Source organism: Hyalella azteca, unplaced genomic scaffold (assembly GCF_000764305.2).
Source record: "Hyalella azteca isolate HAZT.00-mixed unplaced genomic scaffold, Hazt_2.0.2 contig16847, whole genome shotgun sequence".
NCBI classification, from domain to species: domain Eukaryota; kingdom Metazoa; phylum Arthropoda; class Malacostraca; order Amphipoda; family Hyalellidae; genus Hyalella; species Hyalella azteca.
This window is the reverse complement of record NW_025946654.1, coordinates 726,794-740,018: the sequence shown is the minus strand read 5'-3', so window position 1 is coordinate 740,018 and position 13,225 is coordinate 726,794. Positions and strand designations below refer to the sequence as shown.

Genomic DNA, 13,225 nt, shown 5'->3' with positions numbered 1-13,225 from the left:
TGTAGCCAAAAATTTATTCGCCGTATTGAAAAATTTTACTTACATAAAAGATGCACCTAGGTGTTGGCTTGAAAATGTAATTGACGGAATTGTCCTATCTCATTCCAAAAAAAATGGCGGCAGTTTCTGCACGGCGGGGCTACTCGGGACAACCCCCCCCCTAGGGCTATTTGGGACACCCCCAAAAACGCATTTACAGTAGAACCTCAGTAAGCAAAGGCTCCAGTTAAGAAAAAAATGGATTAAAAACAAAGAATATTGATTACATTTACCTCACTTGGCAAAAAAAATTTCACATATCAAAAAATTAGTGCATCATTGGTCGTCACAAAGACAAAATTGTACATAGAATGCTATATATATAATTGTGCACCGGGCCTCATAGAATGAAAAGTAATTGACCTAAACTATGATTTATTTCTCCAAAATATATGATGGTAGTCACTAAAACATTCCTTTCTGTTTCAGGTATGTTTTTCACAATCTTTTTTTATAGTAAATTCACTTAACCCAATTAAAATGGCACATAAATGAGCCCATGGCGGTACCGGACATTCTAAAAAATTCCAACCTCATTAGGTTAGGGTTAGAGTTAGGGTTAGGTGTGTATAAAACCCTTCTTTACATTGCTTGACACCTTTCTACTAAGGTTAGGTCCAGCCAGGTTAGGTTTTTTTTTACTTTTTTAGTCAAAACATTTTCATTTTTGCTATGCAGGATTGATAACCAGTAATGTTTTGTTGAGGATGGATCAGCTCTAAATGTACTAGTTTGATGAGTAGAAAATTTGAATTGCAATAGATGTGCCGCTACTTGGAATTCATGTGACCTGTGACATGCTAGACTTGTCACACCCTTTTAGTATCATCTCTTGCATAAATGATAACAGTTTGACCATGCATGATTCTTCCATAATTTATACCTATTCTTTTTTTGCAGTTACGACAAAGCTATGATATAATCTGAGCTGCAAAAATTTGGCAGCAAGATGGATCTTGCTTCAAATAAAGCCCTTTTATCAAGTTCTGCTGACATTGTCTCTAGTCATGAGGTAACAATTTCCAGTTAATGGTATTGTGGAAATTTGTAGTGCTCTCTTAATTTTAATTAAACTCTGTTATGATTTTTTTGTCTATTTTACTGGCTTGAATTGAATTTTGAAATCTATAAGATCACTGTGTGAACTGGAACCAAGAAATAAATTCGGTTAGGTCTGTTTTCTGTATTAATCTGTCTATCTGATAAGGCAAGGATTAATCTAACTTAATAAGTTAAGGAAGAAATTAATTTAACCTAAATTTTTGTCATATCAGCAAAAATTATGCTGTAGAATGATCTACACATTGCTTATATTGCTTATATTTGTCATATAATTTTGTTATTGCAGGTTCCTATGGGTGCTCCTGCATGTGTGAGTAAAGTTCTCACTCTGGACTTGCCTCAAGTCAGTAGGAACCAAAGCCCAAACACCAGAACTTCTCTCTCTAGCATTGGAAGTGAGAGCATCATTAATTATCAGAACTTTAACCATGGCTCCAGAAGTGGTTCCACTCAGTGTGTAGATGATTCGTTTAGTGCATTCACTTCAGAAGTTTCCTCTAGTCGAGCAAGCTCTGTGGCTAGTTCCATGGCTGGATGCAGCAGCCTGGAATTTCTTGATGCTGGTCAACCCCTCCTGATCCCTGTTCCTGTGAGCATCAGCAAGTATGGGCCTGTTGATCAGTGGAAGAAAGTCTACAGGTATCCTCATCATGCCGTGAGTACTTCTTCTGAGCAAATGTCATACCTTGAGAGCGAGGGAGATGCATCCACAGTCTCACCTCAAGACAATTTGCCTCCAGCTTTCTCAAAGCTACACACTCAGAGGAGACAATCAGGAACTAAAAGATCCGATATTGATGCTAAGTTTAGCAAAAACACTCTAGCTGGTGATAACTCTAAATGTTCTACCAGTTCTGCTTCTGCAACCGACTTGTTCAAGGGACAATGGGACAATTCCAGCAGCAATTCCTGTGTATCTGAACACAAAAGTACCTTCAGTCTAGGTTTTCAGCAGCAATCCTCTGAATTTCAAACTCCAGTGACAACTGTGCGTCACTTCATTCCTCATAGAGCTGCATCTGAGATTTCCACTGTGTCTGATCTCGGGGTATATGAATTTGAGCATTCCCGGATACACCGGCTTTTCTGTGGATCTCCAAGCATTGTGGATGAGTGCCGACAATCGACCAGTTCCCTCACAGCTGTTGCTCAGATCCATGATTCTGAGAGCTGCGCTCCCAAGAAACGTTTTAATAGAACATCAAAATTTAGAAACAATCAAGAAATTCACTCCAATGTTGAACTTCATGCCTTGCAAGTATATTTATCTGAAGTTCAAAATGAAAGGGATTTTTACTTCTCCAAGTATAATGATCTGAAGAGCAGCATGTCTGGTTTTCCTGAATTGTCGAATGAAACCCAACTTGATGGAGAAGAGAACAAGGATTCAGACTGCCGAATAGCTTCTGAGGCGAAGAACTTGGGTTTGTGTAACAAATGCCAGATACATGAAAAACGCACCCAGGAGCTTTCTGATGACCTTGCTGCCAAGACTAAAGAAGTGATTGAACTTTTAACTGTGAATAAGAAACTTGCAAACGTCAACAAGGTGTATGAATATGAGAGAATTTCTCATGCTGCTGAGAGGGAGCAGCTTATTGGTAAATTAGAAAGTATCTACCAATGGCAAGCGTGGGTTAGTGACGAGCTGGAAAATAGTCAAAAGACGCGAGTTCAACTTCAAAAAGAATTGTTGAGCACCAAGGAGCGTCTGCTTTTAACTGCCTCGGAGCTTGACGCCCGCCGAGAACTTGCTGAATCTCTCGCATCTCAGTTGCAAAATGAGGGGACAAGGGCTTGTGAATCTCGAAGTTTTTCCACTTCGCTAGTAACTAGGACCAAGTTAGACATCCTCGACCCGAGAAATATAGTCGATGAGAGCTCAATCGCCAAAGAAGCCCAAAACTTGACGTCCACTGTTCATACAGAAAACTTTTTGTATCAGAAAGACCGTGAGGGGCTTGACCAGGCTCTTCTAGACTTGCAAGAAATGAAGAGAAGACTTGATGCAAAAAACGATCAACTTGCTCAGCTTGAATTGCTTCTGTCTGAGTCAAGGAAAGAGTCCATCAAAATGCAAGAATTAGTCATGGATAAAGACATTCGTTTGGATGATTTAGTTAATCAAGTTAATGAAAAAAATGCAATGATAACTCATTTGAATCGAGAACTGATCAAAAGAGAAGCTGACATGCGGGACATCCATCTAGAAAGACATAGTTTAGATCTGAAAACCTCCTGTGGTATGTCCGAACACCTCGAAATTGCTCACGCAGCTTGTGGCCTGAAAGAAGACCACATTCCGCTGACGTCGACACAGGACTGCATGGACGGGTTGTCTAATAACCAAACCGTTGAAACGTTCAGATCTCAGGTGAAAAATTCAGATGATGTAGAGCCTGTTGAGGATGTCAATGCACTGCACGCAACCATTCCTCGAATTACCGAACCGTCCGAGGATTGCTCTTCTCAAGTCTCTCAGAGCGTTCTATCCGTAGCCGGAGCTGTTGAAGGTACTGTACCTAAAGTTGATATAAACACAGACTGGTCTTACGAGCAACTTTCTCTAGTCAAACTTCTACAGAGTCATCAAGTCCTGCCTATAGATGCAAATGTTTTCCGAACTCATTTCAACGTTGCGACGGAGAGTTTGTTGAACCTGGTATCTTCATTGCTTAAAAGTCAGTCTCGGTCTGACGAGTTACTGAGAGAATTGACGAGTGCGACGCTTGAGCGAGATCAGTACCACAATAAGTGCCTTGAATTGCAAAAATTGCTGGATGCAATTCCCCAGCGAGACACTGATCTAGCTTTTGGCCATTTTTTGCCCACTAATGGGCCTCTTTTGTCCCAGGTGAACCATAATAAACATATTTCGGGTGATGTTGTTCTTGACGCCGACAGTGGTAGCAGAAACTGTTCGTATGGTATTGAGGGACACACGCCTAGTATAAACAACTCGTTTTCGAATTCCATGGAAAAAAATTCCACTTGTATCTCACATCAGTGTGGTCTTGCCAGCGTACTAAGTGAGGTGCGTCAAAAGCTTATCGTGGCATCAGAGACGATAAGTGTTAAGGAAGAACATATCTACAGTCTGAAATCTCATCTTAAAGAACAGGGAGAGAGACTGAGGAATGTCCTGCACGAGTTGTCAGTAACGCAGGCTCAACTGGAGAAACAAACAGAACTTGCTGGGTCGGAGGAGTCTTCTGAACTAATTCACTCCATATCTAGTGACATTGATCTGTTGATGCAGTCGCTCGACCCCACAAGCGGCATCGGAGAAAATTTTTCTTTCGGTAGAATTCCGTTTAAAAACTCGTCTGTATTAAAACTTTATGAACGCTTCGGCGTTCTTCAGCAGTCGGTGACGCATCTACGGTGTTTGAAACCCAAGCTTTTGGAGTTGAGAAATTTTATGCTATCAGCAGTAGGCAATGAAGCTGACCAAAATCTGTTGCTTAACTCATCCGATGACGACATAGTAAAGCTTGTTTTAGATATTGTAGAAAATTCACCTAGCCTGAATAAAAGATGGAGAGCCTTAGAAGAAACTGCCGAACGTTCATGCAAACTTTCGGAGCGCCTAACCGTGGTAGAACACGAACTTAAAGCAAGTGAAGATTGCAAGAGGAAGCTCGAGTCCAGAATTCAGGAATTGGAACATCAAGACTGCATACATGGCCTAAAATCTTCGAGTTCACCGTCTGTGAATCGTAAAATTCATAGACATGTTGATGGAGTTGAGCCTCAAAATTACACACTGCGTATGAGTAAGTTAGAACGGAGCTCTGTTGAACCGCACACAACAGAAGAGAGCCTAGAAGAAAGTTCGAGGAAAGTTTCTAAGATTGAACGAGCCCAGGAAAATCATGGAGAAGGTGCACAATGTTTGCATGTCCGCCTCTTGCAAACTCCTAATGAGGAAATAGGAAGAGACAGTAAAAAAATTACCGCGCTGGAAAAGACCCCCAAAAATGCTGCTGTGGCCGATGAAAAATATTCTCAATCCAGTGCACACGACGCACACCTAGTAAGAAGAGAAAGGCAAAACATTACCAACGAGCAGTTGACAGAACAAGTGAAGCACATGACGGAACAAGTCAGGCAACTCGAATATAACAACGGGCAGCTGACGGAACAAGTGAAGCAGCTCGAAGGCAACAACGGGCAGCTGACGGAACAAGTGAAGCAGCTCGAAGGCAACAACGGGCAGCTGACGGAACAAGTGAAGCTGCTCGAAGGCAACAACGGGCAGCTGACCGAACAAGTGAAGCAGCTCGAAGGCAACAACGGGCAGCTGACCGAACAAGTAAATCAGATGACGGAACAAAGAAAGCAGCTTGAAGTTGGTAAATTTCAACTTTTTGATCAGTTACAAAGTTTAAATAAATTGAAGATTGATTTTGATGCTCAAACAGAGTCTCTGTTGGGCGAGAAGCAAGAACTGAACCTTGAGATAAAACAACTGCGCAACGAAAATTCATATCTTAGCGAGGAAATCCTTTCACTTCAGAGCAAGCTTTCTGATTCAGTTGACCAAAGGAATGAAATGTTGAAGCAGAAAGAAATACTTGAGTCCAGGATGGATGAAATAGAACGTCAGCTTGAGGTTCTGGCGACCAGCGAGTGCGCTCTACGCGCCCAGAACAAGAAACTAATCGAGAGCCTCGAAGCTGCCAATCGTACGCAAGAAACGCATGACGATCTTTGTAGTGAAAATTTGAGCCTAAGAAACGATGTCTTGAATTTGAACATTACTCTTGATAATATTAAGAAACAACTCGAGAATGTTGAAGATTCTAACGCTCGGTTAATGGGCGATTTAGCCCGGGTTAAAAAAGAAAATATTACATCACAAGAAAAGGTAAAGGGACTGCAAAATGCCAATTTTGAACTCGTCAAGCAACTGAAGAATCTAGAGGACGAAAGCTCGAAAAATTCCGATTGGGAGAAGGTCATTGATGATGGGAAACGCGCGCATGCCACCGAACTGATGGAAAGAGATGCGATTGTTGAGGACCTCAGTGAGAGACTGTGCAGAGCTCAGCAGGAAGAGAATATCAGTGCAGGTCTTGTCGAACTCACGGCCAACCCAGAGAACAACTCCGTTGCCAGTTCGGAACTCGAACTCAGTGGCTTGAAGGACAAGCTTCTGAGTTTTCAAGAAGCCAAGCTTACCCTTGAAGTTCTCGTGGATGAGCAAAATGAGCCTCTTGACTTCCCAGGACTAGTTGCCAGTGTTGTTAATAGTTACCGAGAAAACTTGAAGCTTGTGGATGTGCTTAAAAAGTCAGAAGAACAGCTGAGGTTACAAGTTGCCGGACTTGAAACACGGAACATCGAGCTCACAAAGCTGATCGAGGAACATAAAAACCGAGAATCTGAGTTCGAAAAGGAAATGGAAAAGTGGGAGCTTGAAAAATGTAACATAAACGCCAATGTCGAGCAACTCGAAACAATCGAGACGGATCACAAGAATCTCATTGAAGGTTTGCGGGACAAAAATCATGAATTGATTAGAGAAATGCGACATGTGCAACGTCGGAAAACTGAACTCGAAAATAAAGTTGAAGACCTTCAAAATAAAGTAGAAGAACTAACGATAAAATTAGAGCGGCACGAAGACCGCGAGGCAAAGCTTGTGAAGCAAATAGACGAGCTACGTCAAGACAGGGACGATATGTCCACAAAGGTTGACCAATATCACAGCCTAGAGAATGATCGCCAAAATCAGGTAGAAAAGCTTGAAAACAGAATCTTTGAGCTGACGGACGACATTGAGCGGTATCAGCTCCGTAATAATGAACTTGTTAATCTGATGGAAGGGCTGCAGAATAACAAAGACGAATTATCACGCGATATTGAACGGCACCTGGAACGTGAGGCTGAACTCACAACTCAGATTGAGCATCTTGAGAATTGTCGGGATAAAATATCTGAAGAACTTGATCGACACCGAAACCACGAGTTGGAACTTAAGCATCAGATCGGCAGGCTTGAAGTGTGTAAAAATGAACTATCAGAAGAGATCATGGTATACCAAGCGCTCGAGAGAGACCTATCAAATGAGCTCGAGAAACTTCAGAGGGAAAACAGCGAGCTCTTGAATGACAATGAACGACTAAGAAGTCACGAGTCTGAACTCGTGGGCCAACTACGCGAGCTTCGAGGCGCTAGGGTGGAGATGTCACTTGCGTTCAACGGACGCCAAAGTCGTCAGGCCGAAAACGAGGATTTCGCTGAGGAAGAGCCTAGTGATTGTGATGAATTTGTGCAGGAAATGGCGCGATGTCAAAGCCCTGAAGACAATTTCGCCAAAGAGTTGGCTCAGCTCCGACTCAGTGATGAAAAACAAACCCAGTTTCATATAGAAGAATCCGAATTAGATAAAATAAACTTATATGAAGAAATCAAAAGATTAAAAGATCGAGAGATTGAGCTTACAAATCAGTTAGCAACTCTGCAAGCTGTCAACGATGAACTATCGAGTTCAGTAGAAGCGGATGGGCATCGCCAGCTTCACGATGAGCGTACGCGCTGCGCACGCTGCGCAGAACAAACGAAGTTGATTGAGCAGCTCCGGAAGAAGGAGCGTCAGTTGTGCAAGGATGTCGATGACCTCTTGAAACTCAAGTGTAATGCGGAGTTGCAATCTGAAGAACTTTCTACTCGAGAGTTAGAGTGTAGGAAAGAACTCGATGAAATTCGTGATTGTTACGAAAGAACATTGAAAAATACGAAAGAAAATGACATAAGAATTTGTGAATTAGAGAAACAAATTGAAGATCTTCAACGTTCAAAAGAGTTGCTTGTTCAAGATGTTGAAAGCCGTATAAGCCGTGAAGCAGAACTTGTAGAGCAGGTAAACGCTCTGATCGAAGTCCGGCCTGAACTACGGGACCAGCAGGGAGCTGTAAAAAATTGCAGCAAAGGGAGAGATATTTCTGAGTCCGTATATGCAAATGGCGTTCTCAGCCTCACAAATAACTCACCGCATCTTCCTAAAGTGAATGAAGTCTTTATAAACGAACTACACGGTAATTTGAACGTATCTCAGCGCGTGCCTTCTAAGTTAAGCTTACTCCGTGATGCGCCCAACACGAAGCGCCCAGCCAATGAAATATCAGGAAAGTTCAACCTAATTAGCAAGCAGTCGATGAACCAAGTCATGAATCCTCGTGCGTCGTGGGTATCAGAGGTTCCAGAAGGACGGCCTGATGACCGAATACCAGAAGATGACCGCGATATTCTAACGACGAATGTCGCTCAAGTTGATGAACAGAATTCCTGTGGGTCTGATCACGTCGACGGGGCTGTCCATGTTGACAAGCAAGCGATCGTTCTGTCAGAGTCGACTTCAAAACTATACCGCGAACTAACTGTGCTTAGAGCGATAAATGCAGAACTTAGCAGGAAATTAGAAGAAGTCGAGTCGCATACTAATGACGTTGATAAAGGAATTTGCCCTGACTCCATGTCGCCAGACTTGAATTGCGACGCGTTGAGTAGAAGTGAGTGTGATGGAATGAACACGGCGAACTTGATTGTAGATTCTTCGCTGTCGCCTGACGAGGTCAGAGTTGGATGCGACCTCAGGAACGGCAATTTGAAAGCAGAAATTAGGGCTTTACGGTTACGCCTAAAGTCTGTTGAGGAACTGAAAAACAGAGCCGAAATGAAAGCCGTTGTGATGCAGCAGCAACTGCAGCGCTATGCGTCTGATGTGAGTACCGTTCTCAGCCAGCTGTCTCACGATGAACTATAGTTTTGATTGCACGATCTCTAGACCAAAACCGTATTAAGATTTTATTTTTCTTATGGTTGGATGCCGTGCTGTAGCATCAATTTTTTTTTAGTGAGAAGAAACCTGATATATATGTCTTTTAATGTTGCTCAATATATTTGATTACCTATGTACCTATGTATCAAGTTCATTTTATGTTCCTTCGGTACAGGAGAGCGCTGCTGAAGTGCTAAGGATGGAAGAGCGTATTGCTTCCGCCGCTATCTGCCCGCCCACGCTGTGCTCTGGCACGCCTCAGGTCAGTGGCCTTCAGCCTACCTATGAACTGATGGAATTTCAAGTATTTGTGTTTTTTCATGAGAGAATGAAGTGATTTCAAGATTCATTCGCTTTGAGTTAGTCTTCGTAACTGGACGCAAGCCTTTCGGTAGTTAATTGCAGGTGTTTTCCAGACACGACAGGCATGTGTCGTTACTATTGGAAGTCATTATGCTACTTTTTTTTCTCCTGGTCTTATTCAATGGGAAAAAAAGAATAGTTGTTGAAGTTCTCGCATGCATGTTTTTGTAAATGCCACCCAGTCACGTCAGCCTCTGGTAAAAATCGGTTATTTACATTTCTGTCTTTATCGTGGCACTCTATTTCTCTCGAAGGGTCCCTTGTGTAAGTTAGTAAAAGTATGCTGATAATATTTGAACTATTTTATAGGTACTCTAAACAAATTCAGGAAGCTTCACTAGGTTGTCAGTGCTGTTAATATTTTGCACTGGAACATTGAGCTTGCCAGTCTAATTGGCGTTTTCTTCACAGGGCCTGCACTCGCTGCCGAACGATGCTATTCTTCCACCAAGTGTCTCAATGAATCACGCGGGACGTTTTTCAAGATCACAAGCGTCTTCAAGCCACCACTTCTACCATGGTGAGCAATACTGTCTCAGTGACGACCTCCCATGTTCATTGCAGCACCTTTGTTCTCAGTCCGGCCTTCTTCACTCTTCTCTTGAAACGAGAAGTGGCACAACCGTTGCCCAACAGAATACTCCCGCTTCTCCCTCTCAAACATCTCATCACAACGACCGACCGAACGAAACTAAACAAGCTGGATCGTCACACTGTGGTCTCAGCAGCTGCAATGCAGCACTCACTCAGAACGAGAACAGTGCACTTGATTTATCATCGCTTCGGAGGCAGGAAGCAATGCTTCGTGTGCAGTATAATCGCTCTGAAGCAAACGGTTCCCCTGATCTCGACCCATCCTCGGGCAGCCAACAAATGATTTTGCGTGCGTCTATGGAACACTTCAGCCCTCCTCAAACGCCGTTAAGTATTATCCCAACGAACGCGAGCCTGTCGCAAGAGTTGTCATCGACACCAAAACCTCTGGAAAACACCAACGCTTCAAATGAAGATGACTTCCTCGTAGCGCCCGCGAATGTAGGACGAAGAAGCCGTCCCAGTCGCCAGCTAACGGCAGTGATGCTCACGTCAGGCTGCAGTGAGCGCCAAACTGCTCAGTTGCGCTCAGCTCTGGCTCTGAGCGTGGAGCTGCGCTCTGCGCTCACCAGTGCGCTCACGCACATCAAAGTTAGTGCAATGTGTTTGTTCGTCCGTATACCGCACATCACACCGCTGTAAACACAACGCTGCTTCTAACCCTTAAAGTTGGTGCAATACGTAATGTTGCTGGTTGATTGTTCGTCCATATCCTGCACCTCACATCGCTGTAAATACTACACTGCTTCTTACTCTTATTTTAAGTTAGTGCCATGCATCATGGTGTTATTGTACCTCCGTAATCTGCACATCACATCGTTGTAGTTGTAAATACTTTGCGGTTTCTAACCCTTATTTTACGCTGTCTCACTAGACTGTTTCTGTACCTAATTCTGTTAGTGCCATTCAAAATTTTGTCTGCCTACATAGAGTTATTGCGTCGCAAGAACGCGTAAGCCGTGATCAAATTAACTGCACTGTTTAACTTCTTAACACTGCCTCTTCTCTCAGTTTTGTGGGAGATTTTATGATATTTTGATCCGGCACCTGAGGCGCCGTTGCAGAGTCTATTCTTTGGGCAGCGCATTGAGATCTGATACAGAGAATAATGTAAAATAACCTTGCTTATTATTTAGGCTGTTTGTGTTTTATACTTGTTTTAGAGGTGTATATTATTCTCAAGAAAATTAAATATCGTTCCAATAGTTTTATTGAGATTTCCAGGTAACTCACTGAGCAGACTGCAGCAATAATCTTCTATGTTTGTTCGTATTTAGCAGAACTCTTCACCCGCGGCGTGGCGCGAGGCACCTTCAGGCAGTGCGTCCTCTTCATGCCCCTCGCCAGACGCCACTCTATCCTCTCAGCCTTCCTCTGCACTCCACTCTAGTGAAGAGAACTCTACACTGTCCTCACGTCAGTGAAGAGAACTCTACACTGTCCTCACGTCAGTGAAGAGAACTCTACACTGTCCTCACGTCAGTGAAGATAACTCTACGCTGTCCTCACGTCAGTGAAGAGAACTCTACACTGTCCTCACGTCAGTGAAGAGAATTCTACGCTGTACTCGCATCAGTGAAGAAAACTCTACGCTGTCCTCACGCCAGTGAAGAGAACTCTGCACCTTGTTCACTCCTGTCACGCTACTTCTGCACCATTCCCAATCTAGTGTAGAAAATTTTGCACTGTTCTCACTCCAGTGCCGAGATTTCAACTGTTGTCCACTCCAGTGCAGAGACTTCAACTGTTGCCCACTTCAAGGCTGTTGATCACCACGCATGGCCAGATTATAGATGATTTACGTTTTCAACAATAATTATATTTTGCAACTGCAATTTTTCCGCACAGTTAACGAAATCGCAAAAATGCTCAGATTTAGTCTAGTTGCTCCTCCAGATTTTGTTTTTCAACTTAGTGTCACATGTAAGCCTGGAGTAGGAGTCAGCTCCGATTGCACGTACCTATTTTCTCTTCTCATGAGATTAGGTTCGTACTTATATCAGCCAGCTAAGCTATTGCAGTTTGTTATTTATTACTGGGTTGACTTCTGTTTCAAAACGATGGTTTTATCAGCAAGACGAAGTTCTAAAAATTCGAATTTTATTCCTGTTTACGCAACGTATTTTAGACGTTCCAAAAATTCTCTTACTTCAGTGTTTACTATACGTATCTTGGATACGTGTTTCGGATATTTGATGTGTGTCAACCTCACTGTTACCGGTACTCTTGTGAGATGTCACGCTCAGACAAAGTGTGTCACGAAAAAGTGTGTCATCTTCTCGTCACGCTCAGACGAAGTGTGTCACAAAAAAGTGTGTCATCTTCTTGTCACGCTCAGACGAAGTGTGTCACTAAAAAGTGTGTCATCTTCTCGTCACGCTCAGACGAAGATCCGACATTTGTGTTGCTGCTTCTAGTGGTTTAGGGCCTGACTGATGCCTTCTTAGAGAAGAGAGTGAAGCTTTGTCCAAGTATCGATGTATTTTTTGCCCTTTGTTGAAGTCACCCTGACTTAGATTGGTACGGTACAGAAAAAGTGCTACATCCACTATCTGTTCGTGCTGTTAGTAAGAAAGTGAGTCACCATTTTTATTACTTAAATTTTTATTACTATTTTTATTATTTAATTTATTTTTATGCTAAAATGACTACCCTTATGCAACTGAGGCATGTGGTCGGCCATGACCGTTGGGCGCTCGTATAAGTCACGCATATTTGTCTTTGTTTTGAAGTTATTTAATGGCAGCTTGGTTGGTAATTTCGGGTTACGGTGTATTTATTCCTAATGTTCTTATGTTATGTGATTTCTTTGTTTCTATAGTATTTTGAATATTGATTATTTAATATTGATATTAAAAAATAATTTATCTATTGTTATGAGTAGATACTGATTTTTAAAAATTTTATTTAGTTTGTCTTAAAAATTGTTATTCGGCTATGCGAGATAATATGGTATTTGATCCTGTTACGAGCTACAGAATGGTTGCTTACCTACCAGTGCAATATTAGCTTCTAACATTTGTTCGTTGTTTACAGAGTTTATGTGATATTTATAGGCAATTTCCTCGTTTATCTCACAAACGGAGACATGTTTCAGAGCGCGCTTGTTAATGTCCGAGGCATTGAGGCGTCCGTATTCAATATTCAATGCTTCTGGCGGAGATATTTAATAAATTTTATGAAAGTATTTATGCAAATATATCAGTATTTGATTACGAAGAGAGCCTGCCTCTCAACTCGCGTTTATTTTTTTATTTTTCTTCGTGGTGTTGCCTCTATCGCGATGTTCGTATTGAGATCTTCAAATGGGAGTAGAAAAATCTATTGAGAATTCAGTTTAATTCACTGATGGCCAAAAGCAATCTTTGTCTTGCCATTTGG

At 42.3% G+C, this 13,225-nt stretch overlaps 1 protein-coding gene across 1 annotated transcript; it reads left to right on the top strand.

Annotated features, from left to right (window-relative positions):
* The first annotated feature begins 1,572 nt into the window (after positions 1–1,572).
* On the top strand, positions 1,573–12,695 carry LOC108680455 (GRIP and coiled-coil domain-containing protein 2). Its single transcript, XM_018169275.2, has 4 exons — positions 1,573–8,830; positions 9,063–9,149; positions 9,662–10,435; positions 11,122–12,695. Exons 1-4 carry the CDS (start codon positions 1,628–1,630, stop codon positions 11,266–11,268), a joined length of 8,211 nt encoding a protein of 2,736 aa, XP_018024764.2. The 5' UTR covers positions 1,573–1,627; the 3' UTR covers positions 11,269–12,695.
* Positions 12,696–13,225: the final 530 nt, after the last annotated feature.

What these genes read in the sequence shown, in the direction of transcription:
- LOC108680455 (XM_018169275.2), top strand. Translation starts at nt 1,628, where the DNA reads ATGGCTGGATGCAGCAGCCTGGAATTTCTTGATGCTGGTCAACCCCTC. An exon ending in TGCAGCGCTATGCGTCTGAT is followed by an intron (nt 8,831 to 9,062) that starts GTGAGTACCGTT and finishes CCTTCGGTACAG; the next exon opens with GAGAGCGCTGCTGAAGTGCT. An exon ending in TGTGCTCTGGCACGCCTCAG is followed by an intron (nt 9,150 to 9,661) that starts GTCAGTGGCCTT and finishes TTTTCTTCACAG; the next exon opens with GGCCTGCACTCGCTGCCGAA.